Raw genomic sequence first — 15,015 nt, forward strand, 5'->3', positions numbered from 1 at the left:
CAGCAGCAAGTTGTCTCTCCAAGGTGGCCATACAGGGGGCATTGAGGGCATGGGAAGCCCCATCACTTCGATCTGGGACCTCAGCAGAAGGAGGAGAGGAGCTGGGGACACGGAGCTTGTGAGTTTGGCAGGGGTTAAATTATTGTTTTGCCTTTCTTGCCCTTTTTTCACCTTCTTAGGCTCTGAGTCTGTTGCTGCTGCAGGGTCACAGGGGATTTACAGCCCTGGTCGTACGCAAAGCACTTGGCTGCCTGTAATGAGCAGTTACCCACCCCACCTTCAGCGTTTCATGTTCCTGGCAATTAATTAGCTCCGCTTCGAGCTTTTAATGCAAATGTAATATCAGAAAGCCTCCTTGGGATAAAATGGGCTGGGGCTATTTTGCAGATTGCTACTTACGCTTCTCCAAGAAGTGCTTGGGCCAAACCCAAAGACCAACTTCACCACTGACAGCCTTCAGGCATGAAATAAAGCTTGGTTCTTGGTGCTTTCCCTCCAAAGGAGGAAAAGAAAAAAACCACAGAGAAGAAAAAATAATCTTAAATCCTCAAATTTGTCTTCCCGCAGTGTTTGCTACAATATTTTTATCTCCTATGTCTTTGTTGCATCTCCTACCTCTTTTCCAGAGGTGTTTATACCTACCTGTACATGTGGAATGTGCCTGCAGCTATATGGGCATCACATCTCTGGTTGGAAGAAACATCTAAAATCAAGTAAAAATGTAAAGGGAGGCAGCGGGAGCCTGGATCCACAGGCAGGAGCAGCGCTGGCCTTGGGGCATGTATCCTGACAGTGGTCTACACATAAAACCTATTTATACCCCATGGAGTGAAGTATAAAAAGAACTGGTTCTCCTTTTTCCTACCTTTGTAAGAAGGCTCCGCTCCCACTGGTGAGGCTGCAGCAGCTGGATGAGGTGGATGGGAGAGACATTACTCAAGAAATGTGATAATTTCTTCTTTAAGATGGTTTATGTTGCTCCTCCAGCATTTCTTTGTCACTGGGATCATGGCCTTGGGTTGGCCCCTTGGCTTCCCAATCCACGGGCAGGTTCTTGGGGTAGTTTCAGGGGCAGGGTGGGACACATCTCGGGGATGCAGAGCCCACCAGTGGGGCTCAGGGTGCTGGGCTAAGGGATACCCAAGGCAGGGGATGGGGGAGGAGCCATCCAGAAGAAGCCTGAGGGATCAAATGGGATTTACTGGGGTGATTCAGCGTGCAAAATGTGGCAGGATGGACAGCCTGAGGCAGATCCTGCAGCAGGTCCCAGATGGGGAGTTTCTCCTTGGTTTTCCGACACATCAATGATGCCAGGGGCAAATCCATCCCCATTTCTGCTCCTGCTTCTCCCAGCTCAGATGAACAGAGCTGCCTTCCTGGCGTAGAAGGTTTTTTTTCAGGCTTTTTCGACATTTCCCCTCCTTCTCAAGGGTGTTGTGGCTGTTAGGTTGCAATTCCACCCTTGCAGTGGGTAGGGGATAGTGGTCACCAGCAGCCTCCCACCAATGGGTACCAATACAGTGAGGTAGCAATTACTATCGCTTTGAAAAGCAATGGATTTAACCCAAAATGGCCTGTGGATGCCTTGCAAACCTCTGCCGCCTCCCACAGAGCCCAAACACTGAAGATCTGGTGGAGGCTTCTGCAAGATGGACTTGCCGGTGCTCAGGTCCAGCCCTGCATTAACTCCCGGCCGTTTGCCTCCGCGGCGTCTCCAGAGCCTAAATTACTCCTGCTCTAAAAATATCATGTAATTAATGAACCTAGCTGAGCACAAGTCAGGCTGGTGGCATGGCGATGAACTTTGTTGTTGTTTTTGACTCCGGCAGGAGTGGAGACAGGGGCTTTTGTCAGCTCCCTCCCAAACAGCCTGTCCGCTCCAATCTGCCGGGCACGGCCAGAGGAGGCTGGATGATACTCGGGGTCCGGCTGTCAGAACTGGCAGCCATTTCAGGGACGGTATCATTATCAAATTACTAAATTACGCTGGCCCAGCCTCTTTATCTCTCGCGATCCATTTTCTTTTGTCAGGGTTGCTAAGGAACTGCCCGCTGACATCGGATGCTGCGATGAGGCGAGTTTCTCCTCTCCGCGCCTACTTGCAAGACTTTGCTGGCTGGATGTGGAAGAAACCCCCTCCTGCAACGGGGCTGAGAGTGCTCAGGCTGTAGGTGCACGTATATTCATAGGCACAGACCTTTGGGGTCATCTCTGGAGCTGCATGATCTGCGTGAAACGAGTGATGGGGTCACTCATGCTTCAAAACCACCCTTGACTTTGCAAACTCCACGAGTGAAGCTGGTTTTACATCCACTAAAGCTCCAGCTTCTCACATTCTCAGGGCTGACCGCTCGTAGTGACGTTCTTTGCTTTTTACAGCCTTTCTCCAACGTGTGTTCAGGAATCTTCTGGCTTTGCCCTGCTTGGAACAGCCTCAGCTCCCTGCGCCTGGAAAGCAGTTGGCTCGCCAAGCGCATCGTTCAGCCCTAAAAGTCTCCCTCCCCACCCTGCAATCAAATAATTTCAAGAAACTCGATTAGAATGACATGACATTTCCAAGGAAACACCGAGGATGCATTCCGGTAATATTTTGGCCCCGCCAAAGCGGTTCAGATGGCAAATCAATAGTAAACATTTAAGTCTAGATGTATTAAAAAAAAATCAAGTTTTCAATTTCCCATTCTGCCGAAGCTCCCAGAGCACTGATGGGAAATTCAAGCTGCATCTAATACACCCAGCAGAGGACTGAGCAGCTTGATCTTATATACTTGCCCACGTTATAGGTTTTCACTTCTCACGTCTTCCAGATGTTTTGCAAATCTGAATTAAATCACCTGGCTCCCTGGTGACCTGCTGCTTTGGCCCGTCCCATACGTACGGTTTATGGTGAAGGGTTTTGAACCAAATCACCCCCCCACCCCACCCCGAGACAGCGACTCTGCCCTTGTCCTTTAGCAGCATCTTCACCAGAAACCAGGTGGCAAAATTTGTCCCTCAGACTTGGCTTTGGGATACGTACGCTCCTCACCAAGCTTGGAGCCAAAAGCTGCCAAGAACTTCTGCACGCAGGGAGGTGAAGGCCTATTTTAAGGGACGGCACTGGTCTTAAAAGGAAGAATGGAGGTGGTGTCCCATTTGTTTGGTGTCTGTGAACAAGAATGCAGGAAGATAAATTCTGCATCTTCTCAGGCAGGTCTCAGGTCCCGGGTCCCTCAGGTCCATTTGCTCACCTACTGCTGCCTCCTGACCCTCACTGTGCTGCTGGTTCACAGCTATAAAAACAACCTTCATGCAATTACTGTAGCTTATTGTCTCCTCAGACTTGATGTCAACTTAACATGCCTGCCAAGCGATTCAGCAGCCTGCAGCGATGCACTCTCCTCCTCGCGAATGCCCTGCTGCAGTTGATAGCTGGAGTGGGTCGATTAAATGTGGGGTTGGGCTTCCTGGGGAGCAACCACAAGATCAAGAAAGGCTTTCTTCTCTTGGTTTTGGTAAATAAGTGCCACTTCGAGTTATTAAGCAAGTGCTACTTTGAGTTATTAAGCTGGCTGGTGGCAATGGTCCTCAGGAGAGGATGCTGTTGCACCCTGAATTGGAGAAAGGCTCCTGGGAGCATCTCTATTGTCCTGGTGGGAACCCAACATTGCAGCACACAGGGCGGGCAGAGGCAATGCCCAAGAGGAGATGTCCTGGAAGGGTTTGGGGAGCCAAAGGAGGCAAGGGGAGCATGCACTTTGCAGGGCACTGCAATGCCAGCCCAGCTGCAGGGTAGGGACAGGCCACCTGGAGACCCTGAGCCATGTGTTGGGGACATCAGGTAATTTGCGCACCAAATCCACACAAGCAGCAGGTCTGTAGTGGAGATATGCCCCATGGATGACTGTAGCACCAGAGATGGTGCAGCCACATGCCGATTGGCTTGGTAGGACGAGGTGGTAATGAGCAGCCTGGTGTTTCCTCTGATGGCCAGCCTCTGATGATGGTTCAATGACTTGGGCCCTTTGGCAAAGTTCCGCCTACATAAAGATTTTCATACAAATGAGTGACAAATGAGCTTGTGGGACGTGTACTTCATTAGATCGCTGTTCTCTTCTGCACAGTGTTTATTTTTGTCAATGCAATTTAGGAATTAAGGTGGTTTTTTTTTTTTTTTTTGTGATGGTTGCAAATGCTTTGCTCCCCTGGGTCATCTCAGCTCTCCTGGGCTGATGCAGGAAGTGGAGTTCAAGTCACTCCGTGCCTCTTGGGTTGCTGAGAGCCAGAAGCTGCAACACCCGCAGAGTCGGGAACCCTGCGAGCTCCCCAGCCGGGCTGGGGCTCTGTGGACATCAGCATCCTGCAGCCTTCCCGTTACTGTGATGCCAGGAAATTGTGAAAATGTGGAGTGTTTCTCAGAAGAAAACACTGTGGCCTCACCTGGAAATGCATAAACGCTTTCTTTTGGGTGACGCTGCACCCGCTGTTTTGCTCAGCTGGGAACATTCTGTTTCTTTTCCGAGGGAATATTTCTCTTGCCGTGATACAGTACCTAAATGTTTTTCTTGCCGAAGTACATTTTGATGCAGAACATCATTTCCAGAGGAGAGGCTGGAAATGTCAGTCTGAAAATGGCACTTCTGTCATTCCCAACATTTACAAAATTCTATTTGTTTTAAAAAGTAAAAAAATATTTGAGCTCTGAGGGGGAATAAAAGTCCCCAAAAGCTCTGCTGGTCCCTCCTTGGTGCCTGGGACGTTGTGGGTGAGGAGAATTCTTCTTCTATCTATGCTACCAGTAGCAATGAGTCAACGTTGAAATCAGAGAAATCTGAGCTCAACCTTACCAAATTGTGCAGAAAATTTTAAATAAAGCCCAGAGATTTCCTAACTGGCTCCACAGCAATCCCGCTCCACCACAAATCCTCGTTTAGCCCATTTAGCCCACTAGGAATCCTCATTATGTTCCCACCAAGGGTGTCTGGAGGACAAAAGGCAATTCCCAGTGCAATCCTTGAAGACGCAATGCAACGTAGATCCTTTAATGAAAATATTTTTTTTTTGTTTACATGGGGCAGAAGAGTGACTTTCCAGAAGTCTCGGGCATGTCTACCGAGGACCTGTTATGGTGAGAGGAATCACAGCTTGCACCCGTGGATGCTCACATTACCAGGGCACGGCAGAGCTCCCCAGGCAAAGGGCTGGGAGCCCAAAATGCCACCACAAAAATGCTGGGGAGAGCCCTGCCAAGGCAGTAGCGTGGGCAGCAATGACATGGTCAACCACAACACATCTGAGAGGTGTCGTTTATAGACAATGCTTCCTACTTGGTTGCAACACCACAGCAGTTTTCCTCACTCATGGGGAAGAGCAGAGCCTTGTGCTTCTGCTGTCTCTTTGGCAAATTGCAAATATTTCAAAAGCCAGGAGAGACTTTCATGCCATCAGAGCTGCTGTGACTCTTCCTAGGGGGTGGCACGCTGTCCCACGACGTGCGCTTAGAGCAGATGCTATCGCATAGGGCCCCTCTCAGCTGGGTCCATGTGGCTACCAAAACCCCGAGGCTCAGCCTCCCACTTGTAGGATTTCCACACCTCTCTGGGCAACACCTCCAAATGTCTTGAGGACCTGGGGGTGGCATTTTGCAGGGAGAAGCCTGCTTTTGAACCCTGTTTTCATCTTACTGTACAGTTTGGGATGGCTTCTTTTAACCTGCCCAGGGAATGGTCAAGCGAAGGAGAAGGTGGGACTTGGTAAAGGCCACAGAGAGTTTAGGGTCAAGCTGAACCTCAAGCTCAACCTGCCCACTTGGTCCAACATGGGGAGATAGAAATTCCCACCTTTCTCTCTGCCTTTTTTAAGCATTACAGATTCCAGGTGAATTATGAATTAGAACCACACACAACAGCATTAATACACTTTTATTTTACAAAAATAAACTCAGGGGTATGTGTTGCCTGGTTTTGCACAGTAGTCCTACGGGGTGTGGTGCAGTCATGAGTGTCTGGACATCTCCTCTTTCCTGAACAATCAGATGTTTCCTTCTCCTCACACCACTTTATTTCCTGCTCATAATTACAGTTTACCAACATCTTTTTTCAAACATCCCTTGCTTCTTGACGATAAATGGTTGGTCTTCCTTGTCCAGTCTCTGAGGCATCCTGGAGACACTTCTCACAGCTCCATTTCTCGTTGCTTTAAACAAGGCCACTGCAGCTGATCACCTCCCTCTGACTGGTTTTCAAAAGTGAGGAAAGAGAAAACAAAGGGGATGTTGGCAGCTGGTTGCAGCCTGGACTTCTTCTTGGATCTTCCATGTTTACAGTGGCTCAGGAGGTCCCTGACACCATGGGATTGTCTATGCCAAGTGATGTCACAACACATCAGACATCCATAAAGCAAATGTCCCAATCCAGGCCAGCTCCTGGCACCATTTAGGGTCATAGAGAACACATGGACCTGGCTTGGTTTTAGATGACTCCCACTCCCCAGTGGTTGCTTCTCCCCACAAAGGGAGTTCAGATACAGTGCTGGAGGTATCTACAGCTGCTTTATGAAGCCTACACCATTTCTTAGTGCTTATGGCCTGTGTTGGCCAGGAAGAGGTTCACTGATTACCTGGTGCTGCTGGGACTGGATTTAAAGCACTGAAAGTGGCTTCCCCTCACACAGCACATTGCAAAGAAGCAGGCTACCAAATGTGGGCACTGATCAGGCTCAATGGGCTAACTGGTCTACCTTGACTGTCCTTATAGAATCATAGAATGGTTTGGGTTGGAAGGGACCTTCAAAGGCCATCCAGTCCAAGCCCCCTGCAAGGAGCAGGGACATCTCCAACCACATCAGGTTGCTCAGAGCCTCGTCCAACCTGGCCTTGAATGTTTCCAGGGATGGGGCATCCACCATCTCTCTGGACAACCTGGGCCAGTGTTCCACCACCCTCAGTGTAAAAAATTTTTCCTAATATCTAATCTGAATCTACCTCCCTCTGTTTTGAAACCATTACCCCTCGTCCTGTCACACCAGGCCCTGCTGAAGAGTCTCTCCCCACCTTTCCTGCAGCTCCCCTGAGGTACTGGAAGGCTGCTATAAGGTCTCCCTGGAGCCTCCTCTTCTCCTGGCTGAACAGCCCCAACTCTCTCAGCCTGTCCTCACAGCAGAGCTGCTCCAGCCCTCTCATCATCTTCATGGCCTCCTCTGGACCCTCTCCAACTGGTCTGTGTCCTTCTTATGCTGGGGGCTCCAGAGCTGGATGGGCTCGCCATGGTGCCTAAGGAGTGACGCTAACTTGTGTTGGGAGAGGGCAGAGGAGGGCATCCAGTTTGGGCTGGCTGCACTGTGGCAGCAAATCCCTCCTTCCTGGCCAGGCAATGCACTTCAGCTCTCCAGGATGGCATTGTCTGTCCTGCACTGGACTTAGAGCAATGAATATTTGCACTGCCTTCTTCCTCACAGAATTGGAAGCCTGGGCTGTGCGAAGTCCATTGCTTATCAGAAAGATTAAAGTGGATTATAACAGCCTGTGCAATGGTCTTGATTTTATGCATAACAGGTGCCCATCTAAAAACCAACCAACAAAATACAGATCACCTGAAAATGCTGAAATTAACCTGAAATTATAAATGTCCACCTTTAATTTCTTTCTCTTTTTTTTTTTTAACATGCCTTCAAATATAGAGAAGATGACAACACTAGAGGGTTTTTTAATGTATTGTGGAGAACTAATGCATTTCTCCTGGTGCCCAGAGGGGTTGTCTCCACCCAGAGGAAAGGCTGAGAGAGGAGTATTCTTCTAGGAAGGCTGATTTCAGCCACAGCTCGTGCACTGCTCAGCAGCAGTAGTGTTTGCATTACTGTCAGGGCTGGCAGGAGCCCATTGCCCCTGTGGTGAGTTACCACACGCCTGGAGATGAGGAAGAGCCACGCAGACTGACCCCACAACCCTAGATCTCATAACCGGAGCCCAGCTGGTCTTCCAGGAATGAGTTTTTGCAATTGAACCCCTGGATGAAGTGTAACCCCAATGCGGGTGCATTTGGGACTGCTTATGAGCTGGTCTAGATTATGGCAGCTCCACCAGCGTCAGGCTCTTCCTGGAGTCCTTGGTGGCTGGAGATGCCTGAGAAATGTTTAGATGGACTAGTCCAGGGTTCAGAGGGCACCAGTCCCCAGATTCCTGCAAACCTCAGCCCTCAGAAAGTACAAGAGGACTGAACTCAAGACACGCAGCAAGGTCCTACCAGGACCTTCCTCATCACCCACATGTCCACCTACATCCCATCAGTGGATGTGGCCCAAGGGGGAAGATGTACAGGAGCTCCTAGGAGGGGCTGGTAGAGACCAAAGTGAGCTGGGAGTGGGAGAAGAATGAGACTTTGAAACTAGAGACACTCCTCCAAGTCATCTCTTGGTCCTGGTGGGGCACCGTAAGGCAATGGAGGTAGGCAGATTGTGGATGAGTTTTCCTGCTTTGACCTCACTCCTGGTTGGAGGAAGAGGAAGGTTGGAGGGCTCAGGGGCTGCCTTACCTGCTGAGGTTTTGCACAGCCGCTCACATTTCCACTTGGTTTCGAAGCGGTTGCTGTTGCCTCGGCATCCTCCAAAGACGAAGGGCCGGCAGGCGTTTGCTTCTGCGTGGTAATACCAGAGCAGAGCGTAGTGCCGGCAGGAGCCCTCATCCATCGGCTGCAGGCAGGGGCCTGTAGGGAAACATCCCCCGCACCAACTTGTTTGTTGGACCCAGGTGGGAAAAGACCACATTCTGCCACCCCCGTCCCGCCCTGGGCAAATGTGTGGGGCTGATCCAGGGACTCCCACTGCCCTATGGTCAGCTCCTTATCCCAAAGCAAGAGGGTTGGCAGAGCAAGGGTGGCAGTGAGGACCAAGGTGGGGCATCTGGCAGCAGATTTCCATAGTGGGACAATCATGAAGGTCCTTGTTGCTCTGTGGCACTGTCTACCCTTGTGGTGCCCATCATGGTGGTCTCTGACCTTTGCAAGGGGGTGATTAGCGCCTGGGTCCTGGTTGGGGGTCTTTGCAGGGATGGTTGCATTCGAGGTGTGGCCTGGAGGGCTCTCATTCAGCATTTTGCTGATGGGGCTGGACCACATGGGATCAGGTGAAAACACCCTCCAGTTTGTTGACCACCAGCCCAACGCTCTGGGGCAAAAGCAGCTGCTTTAAGCCAAGTCCAAAACTGAGGTTTAAGCCTCTGTTTGCTGGCACGTGTAACTCTTTCAGCGCTGCATCCCCTTGATCTCAATGCCAAAAAAAGCGCTTCCCACCCGGGAGGTGACTTCCCTAAATGTCACTTAATTCAGCGCATTTCACCTGGTAATGGACTGTAGGCTTCTCGGCGCTGGTGCTGAGAGGGACTCGCTATCTGCTGCACCCGGGGAGCCGCTGGGGAAGCAAATGGAAATCACACGTAATGAGGGCACGCAAACAAATTAGTCGCCATTTAAATATAGATCATTGGAGCCGTACATGGCTTTCCGTCAGCTAACGAGTTCTCTTAATAAATGTCACAGAGCAATCGGTGAGGGGAGGGAGAAATCAGCGGCAATAAAATTCTTAATGGTGTTAAACAACTCAGTCAGAAAGGTTGGGTGTTAGTCAGAGAAAATGGAAGTATTTGTGGTTGTTTGCAGGAGATAAATGTCAGGCCGGAGTTTTGTAAATCTGTGAGGTTTGAGAAGCCAGGAGCGATTGTAATCTGGCAGAAATAACCCCCCGATTGCAGAATCCTGTTAACATTTAGAGCGCCTATCCACACTCATCACTTAGCAGAGCAATTTATGGGCCCTCCTGCCTCAGACTCGGGCTTTAATGGGATTGTCGGCTGGCGATGGCTGCCGCTGTGATTCGATAACATGTGGTAAGCCCCATCGATCTCAAACCGCCCAGATCCCAAATGCTGCCTTGGCATAAACTGAGTTTAAATCCAGATGGATGATGTCTTCAGCATACGACACAGACATTAGGAGAGTGCTTGCGGGTGGGCAGGAGGAAGGCAGTGATAGTTGGCGTCCAGTTCTAGGCTTAGCTGGATTTGGGGGATTTGTTTGGTCCTCAGCAGATTACACGGAGGAAAAATAGAGGTCATCATCAATGGGTTTGACCTAAAACTCTTCTCAAAGCTCTGGGAAAGGCCCGGAAAGTCCTCTACAAGCAAGCCCATAATCCCCTATTCCCACCCCACCAGCCCTTCTGCATCATGTTTTCACTCTCTGCCTCCTGCAAATCAATATTCAAAGCCAAGCCCTGATGAGGAGGTCAGAGGGTCCATGGGTGGCTGTGGCACGGATTTGAGGATGTGATGAACCTGGAGGAGAGCAGCTCATATGGGTCCTTCTGGGTGAAGGGCATTTCCAGGTTGCTGATAAAATTTAGGGCAGACCTACCCAGAACTCCCTCAAGCCAGTCATGTCAAAGGCTGCTTGTTGCCTCCATCAGCATCCTAGGGGATGGGCAGGCCCACAGGGCCCGGGAAAGCCATCTACCAGCCATTATTCCACCGGGACAAGGAGAATATCCAGCTGGTAGCTCTTCTGTGCCAAGGGCACCGTATTGCTCATCAAGTCTGCATGAAGCTGGGCCAAGCATTCCCTTACCACAGTGGTTCATGGTCAGAAGAAGGGTAGATGATCTGAAATGCAGCTAAAACTATCCCATCCTGTCCTCTCCCTGTAAAGACAGCCATGCTCTACAAGGCATTAATGGATTTCTCTGTATCCATTGGTCTCATCTCCTGGGCTTTTCCACCAGGACACTGTGTCCTAATGCATCTCGAGGTGGTCCTGGAGCCTCCTGCGGAACCACCCCATCAACTGTGCCTACAGAGTGGGCCATGAACCTCCCTCCAGCCCATGGGCAAGTAGCAGGACATAGGTCACCTCCCTATGGCTAAGCAGCCTTCATCCCCTAAAATGATGGTTGCACCTCAGCTGCCTGGTGCTGCTCAAGATGCTACTGGGGGCTTGATAATACCTAAAAGCGTGGCCAGTCCTGGATCATGCTCTTGCCCTGTCCAGTTGCTCGGTGTAGATGTAGATGAAGTGTGAGGAGATGCCACAAACTCACTGGTGTTTGTCAACCGGCAGGTCTGCATTGCATGTGTCTTCAGGGCAGGACCTTGGCCCTTCTCTCTCCCTCTCTCTCTTGGGCAACACAAAGGGACAGAAATAGAGTCGGTTGTTTTCCCATTAGCTGTAATCAGTAGTTTTACCCATTAAAGGGTTCATGAGGCCCTGGGCAGAAATAGTCTGTAATAGCTTGACTGTTTGGTCTCAGAGATGCAATTTCTGGCTGGTAGGAAGTTTTACTAGAAGTTGCAAAGGACATGGTGGGAAGGAGGGGACAAAATCAGCCTAAAAATGACTGCCTCCTTCTAGCTTTTCAAAATGCATGCTTTTGGAGGTGGTGATCATCGTATATCTGGCTTTTTCCTCACCTACCATCCCTTCCAGGGGCATCAGCTCACCTCGTTTCCAAGCCACCATCCCTCTTCAGCACAGGGGCAAAATGGGAGCCCTCATTGGGAATTCCATCACTGCCTTATTCCTGCCCAGTTCCAGGGAAGAGGATTTAGGGATTTAGCGCTGGGTTTATGGAGTGCTGCAGAAGATACCAGCTGCCACGGTTGGAAAAATGGAAAGCATGCAACCATGTAGCTGAACTTACCTGAAATAAGTGAAGGTGGCTCCATGAAGGGCTTCACGGAAGTCACCAATGTGGTCACGCTCTGAGTTTTGTTAAACATTTCTTCCTGGCTTTCACCATTCCCCTGAGGCTGAAAATACCCTTGGAGCTGCCTGCTGATTTCAGCTGCCTCCAGACCTGCAGATTTAATTGCTGGGTCAGTGAGGATGAAATCTGGTGCCGCAGTTTGAAAGTCATCGTGCTTCAATAAATGTTTGTAGCCCAACAAAATGACTGCAGCTGCACAACAGAGTGTCGGAGACACATCACAACACAATGTTTCGTTGGCCAAAGCCTACAGACCACTGGGGTACGTGGTCAAGGTAGGAAACCTATTTCCAAATCACATATGCTCTAGAGAAGGACAAGCAATTAAGGAGAGATTGTGCTGTCTACTGTCTTCTCAAGGAAGAGAGCAGGGGATACGCTTATCTTATTCAGAATGAAAGCTGTTTATGAGGAAGTGGTTCCCAAGAAGTGTGCTGGGTTTTCTTGGGACCTCCATGACTGCATGGACATGTTCCCAGTCTCAGTTGGGATGGAGTGGTAATCAAAACTACAGGGATAATTAAATGCTGCTGGATCAGCATCTCCATGAGATAGGTGCCCTGAAGTGCTGAGCACTGCTGGTCTTCTCAGGTAAGACTTGTTCACTAAAAGGCTGGGAATCCACAAAAAAAAAGTCAGCTATGTTATGCACGTCCAGCTGTATGTCTGGATGCATGTGAGGCTGTGGCTCCATCATCCTTCATACTGGGTGTGTCTGATGCCCAGTGCCTTGAGGGACAAGCATGATCTGGACCAGGCACATTAGCAGAGCAGATATTTTAGGAGTTCTGGTTTTATGATGGCTGTACGGAGTTTCCAGGTAGAGGACAGTAGATCCAGTGGAGCCTGGCTGTGCAAAGTTAACCCAGAAGCCTGTTTTGAAGCAAACTGAATCCATCCCAGATTAATACTCTGTGGTGTGTCCACTGCAATTTTGATCTGGCTTGGTTTTCCTTTCCTAAGTGACTGTTTTGTCTAAATGATGCTCTGAGCATGAGGGCTGGAGATGTCCACATGCTCCTGGCTGAAGGCTTGACCAGCCAGATAGCGGGCACGGCCCTTGGGTAACACCTGAGTCATGAAGGCAAAACCTTTGCAGGAGCATGGAGGCTGCTGTGTTCAAAAGCGTTCACTATGCAGGATTAATTTGTTCTGATTTACTTAATGTTATAGAAGCAAATGGAGGCTGGGACAAGGGCAAGATCCTGGAAAGGGCTACCTCATGTCTAGTGTAATTGGGAATATCCCACACTAAGATTGTTCCCAGCTCTTCCAGGCACCTACAACCGTGCTGGCTTCTTACATCTAGGGCAAGGATTCTGCTGCTTGACCCACCTCTCTGTTTAGAAAGTCCTTGCTTTGTAAAATGCTCTGCTTTTGTGCATTATGAAACAAAGTGTTATGAAGGCAAAAAAAAAGTAACAGTTATGAAGGAAAAATTAAAGCAAATCCATTCCTGAAGAATATGAGTTCACTGTAGTTTAGAGTCAAATTGCTGCTCTGAAGTTCTTCCTTTGTCTATTCCTGTTTAAAACATTAAAAACAAGCTCTGGCGAGGGACCCTTTCCAGGTCTAATGATGGCCTTGAAACATAGTAGGAAACATTCAGGTTGGATGAGATGTCCTGAGATCTCAAAGCTGGTTTGACAGATATGACACAGAGCTAGGAGACACCTGTGCCCATAAAGAGGATCCAGCAGGATATGTAATCTGGCTTATATATGGGCAAGTAGATCAACATGCAGAGTTGAAGATCAGATCCAGAGCTGGAAACTTTCCTCTAGGTGCTTCTCTCCTTTCATGCGAGAGAAGTGTCTTCAAAACTTACTGTGGCCAGCTGAGATCCAGAACCTGATTTAGTATGTCCTATGGAAAAGCTAGACCCTGAATCACTTGCCTACATGTAGGCAAAGACATGGAGGAACAAAGTCCTGCCTGAAGCACAGAGGATGAGCCCCTGACTGAACATGCAGGTCCACCTTGGTGTGGTCAGATTCGCCCTCCAGACTCCGTAAACCATATGGATTAGATCTCCACAATGGGAGCTTCAGTGATGGATAGACACCTGCACTGTAGCAACCTCACTGGAGCTTATCATGGTGATGGTTTGGGATGGTGGAGCAACTGGATCTGTTTCGTGGACAGGGAGAGGTGCTCCTGTGGGTGCAGCTTTTAAAGCTGGGTGTCAGGAATAGCTTTGATCCTGTCTTGCAGCAGAGGATGGAAGCAGGAGACCTCCTGGTATCCCTCTCAACCCTGTTTTCTCAGATTCCTCTCAAGAAATACCCAAGCCAGAGCCCGGGTCTAAAAGCAGTTGGTGATCCAGCGTTATTATCTGCACCGAATCACAGGAAAAAAGCACTTATTCTTAACAACATCTTTTCCCTTGCAGTTTCAGGCTGGTTTGGGGCAAGGAGAACATCCTTTACTCTTCTGCATGAATTCACATGCATTTCTATGCAGATATCAGCAGCCTTACCTCTTTCTGTGAGCATCCTTCCCAACTGACCTCCACAACCTGCAAACATAAGACAGGGTGTAGTTCGTTGGCTATTTCTTTTTTTTTACCAATGTAAACAAGATTTTTTTTCAAGAAAATTGTTATTTTTACAGACAGCACATGCTTTCATGGACTATTTTTCATCCTTCCCCTCCTTGCTTCAAAGCATTCAAATGCCCCCTGACATCTCTAAGCAGAAACGAGTGCGACTCCAGCTTAATAGCTGAAACATCTTGGCAAGCGGTGGTGAACCCAAACCCTCCTTGGCCATAAGCAGACCCCAGGAAGTGGGGCAGGAGTGGGGCAGCTCTCTGCTGGCCCTCAGGGCAAGGAAAGCAAGATCTCAAAAGCCTGACGCTCTTGCGATGTTGGGATGCTGGGATAAAAAGACCCCCGAATGCGGTGGGTTTTGTTACTGGTGTGGCGCTGGTTGGCAGTTATTCACCATTGGAGAGGAGAGGTCTATGTGTCAAGAAGTGCCACAAAGTAGGCAGGAATTAAAAGGTTGTAATTAGGCAAAGTGCAGCTCCAAACTTTCCCCCATGACCTAGTGCCTTTTGCCAATCAGCGGGGAAATGGTGATGACCAGGGAGGAAAGCTTTGCTGACAAAACCACAGGGGAAGAAATGGGAAGAGAGAGGGTTTAAACGGAAAAAATTAAGAGTTTGAGTAGGAGGTCAGGACTATGGCAGAGACCTTGTGGCCCAGAAGCCTGTACTCATCTCCGAGCGTGGAGAGGCAACGTGTCTCCGCTTGCTGCTAATGGGGTGATATTTTCTCTGCCGAGC

General features: G+C 49.3%; 1 protein-coding gene across 1 annotated transcript in view; it reads right to left on the bottom strand.

Moving 5' to 3' along the window:
- Positions 1-6,121: 6,121 nt before the first annotated feature.
- Positions 6,122-15,015, bottom strand: part of LOC147601959 (uncharacterized) — a 99,077-nt gene continuing 90,183 nt past the window's right edge. Inside the window, exons 78-82 of the mRNA XM_086744486.1 lie at positions 14,207-14,245; positions 11,662-11,817; positions 9,310-9,381; positions 8,508-8,678; positions 6,122-6,213 (exon numbers count right to left, since the gene is read on the bottom strand). Coding sequence (XP_086600612.1) covers positions 6,200-6,213; positions 8,508-8,678; positions 9,310-9,381; positions 11,662-11,817; positions 14,207-14,245 — 452 coding nt within the window. The 3' untranslated portion in view covers positions 6,122-6,199. The remainder of the gene's footprint in view (positions 6,214-8,507; positions 8,679-9,309; positions 9,382-11,661; positions 11,818-14,206; positions 14,246-15,015) is intronic.

Source organism: Chlamydotis macqueenii, chromosome 1 (assembly GCF_036417535.1).
Source record: "Chlamydotis macqueenii isolate bChlMac1 chromosome 1, bChlMac1.mat, whole genome shotgun sequence".
Classification (NCBI taxonomy): Eukaryota; Metazoa; Chordata; class Aves; order Otidiformes; family Otididae; genus Chlamydotis; species Chlamydotis macqueenii.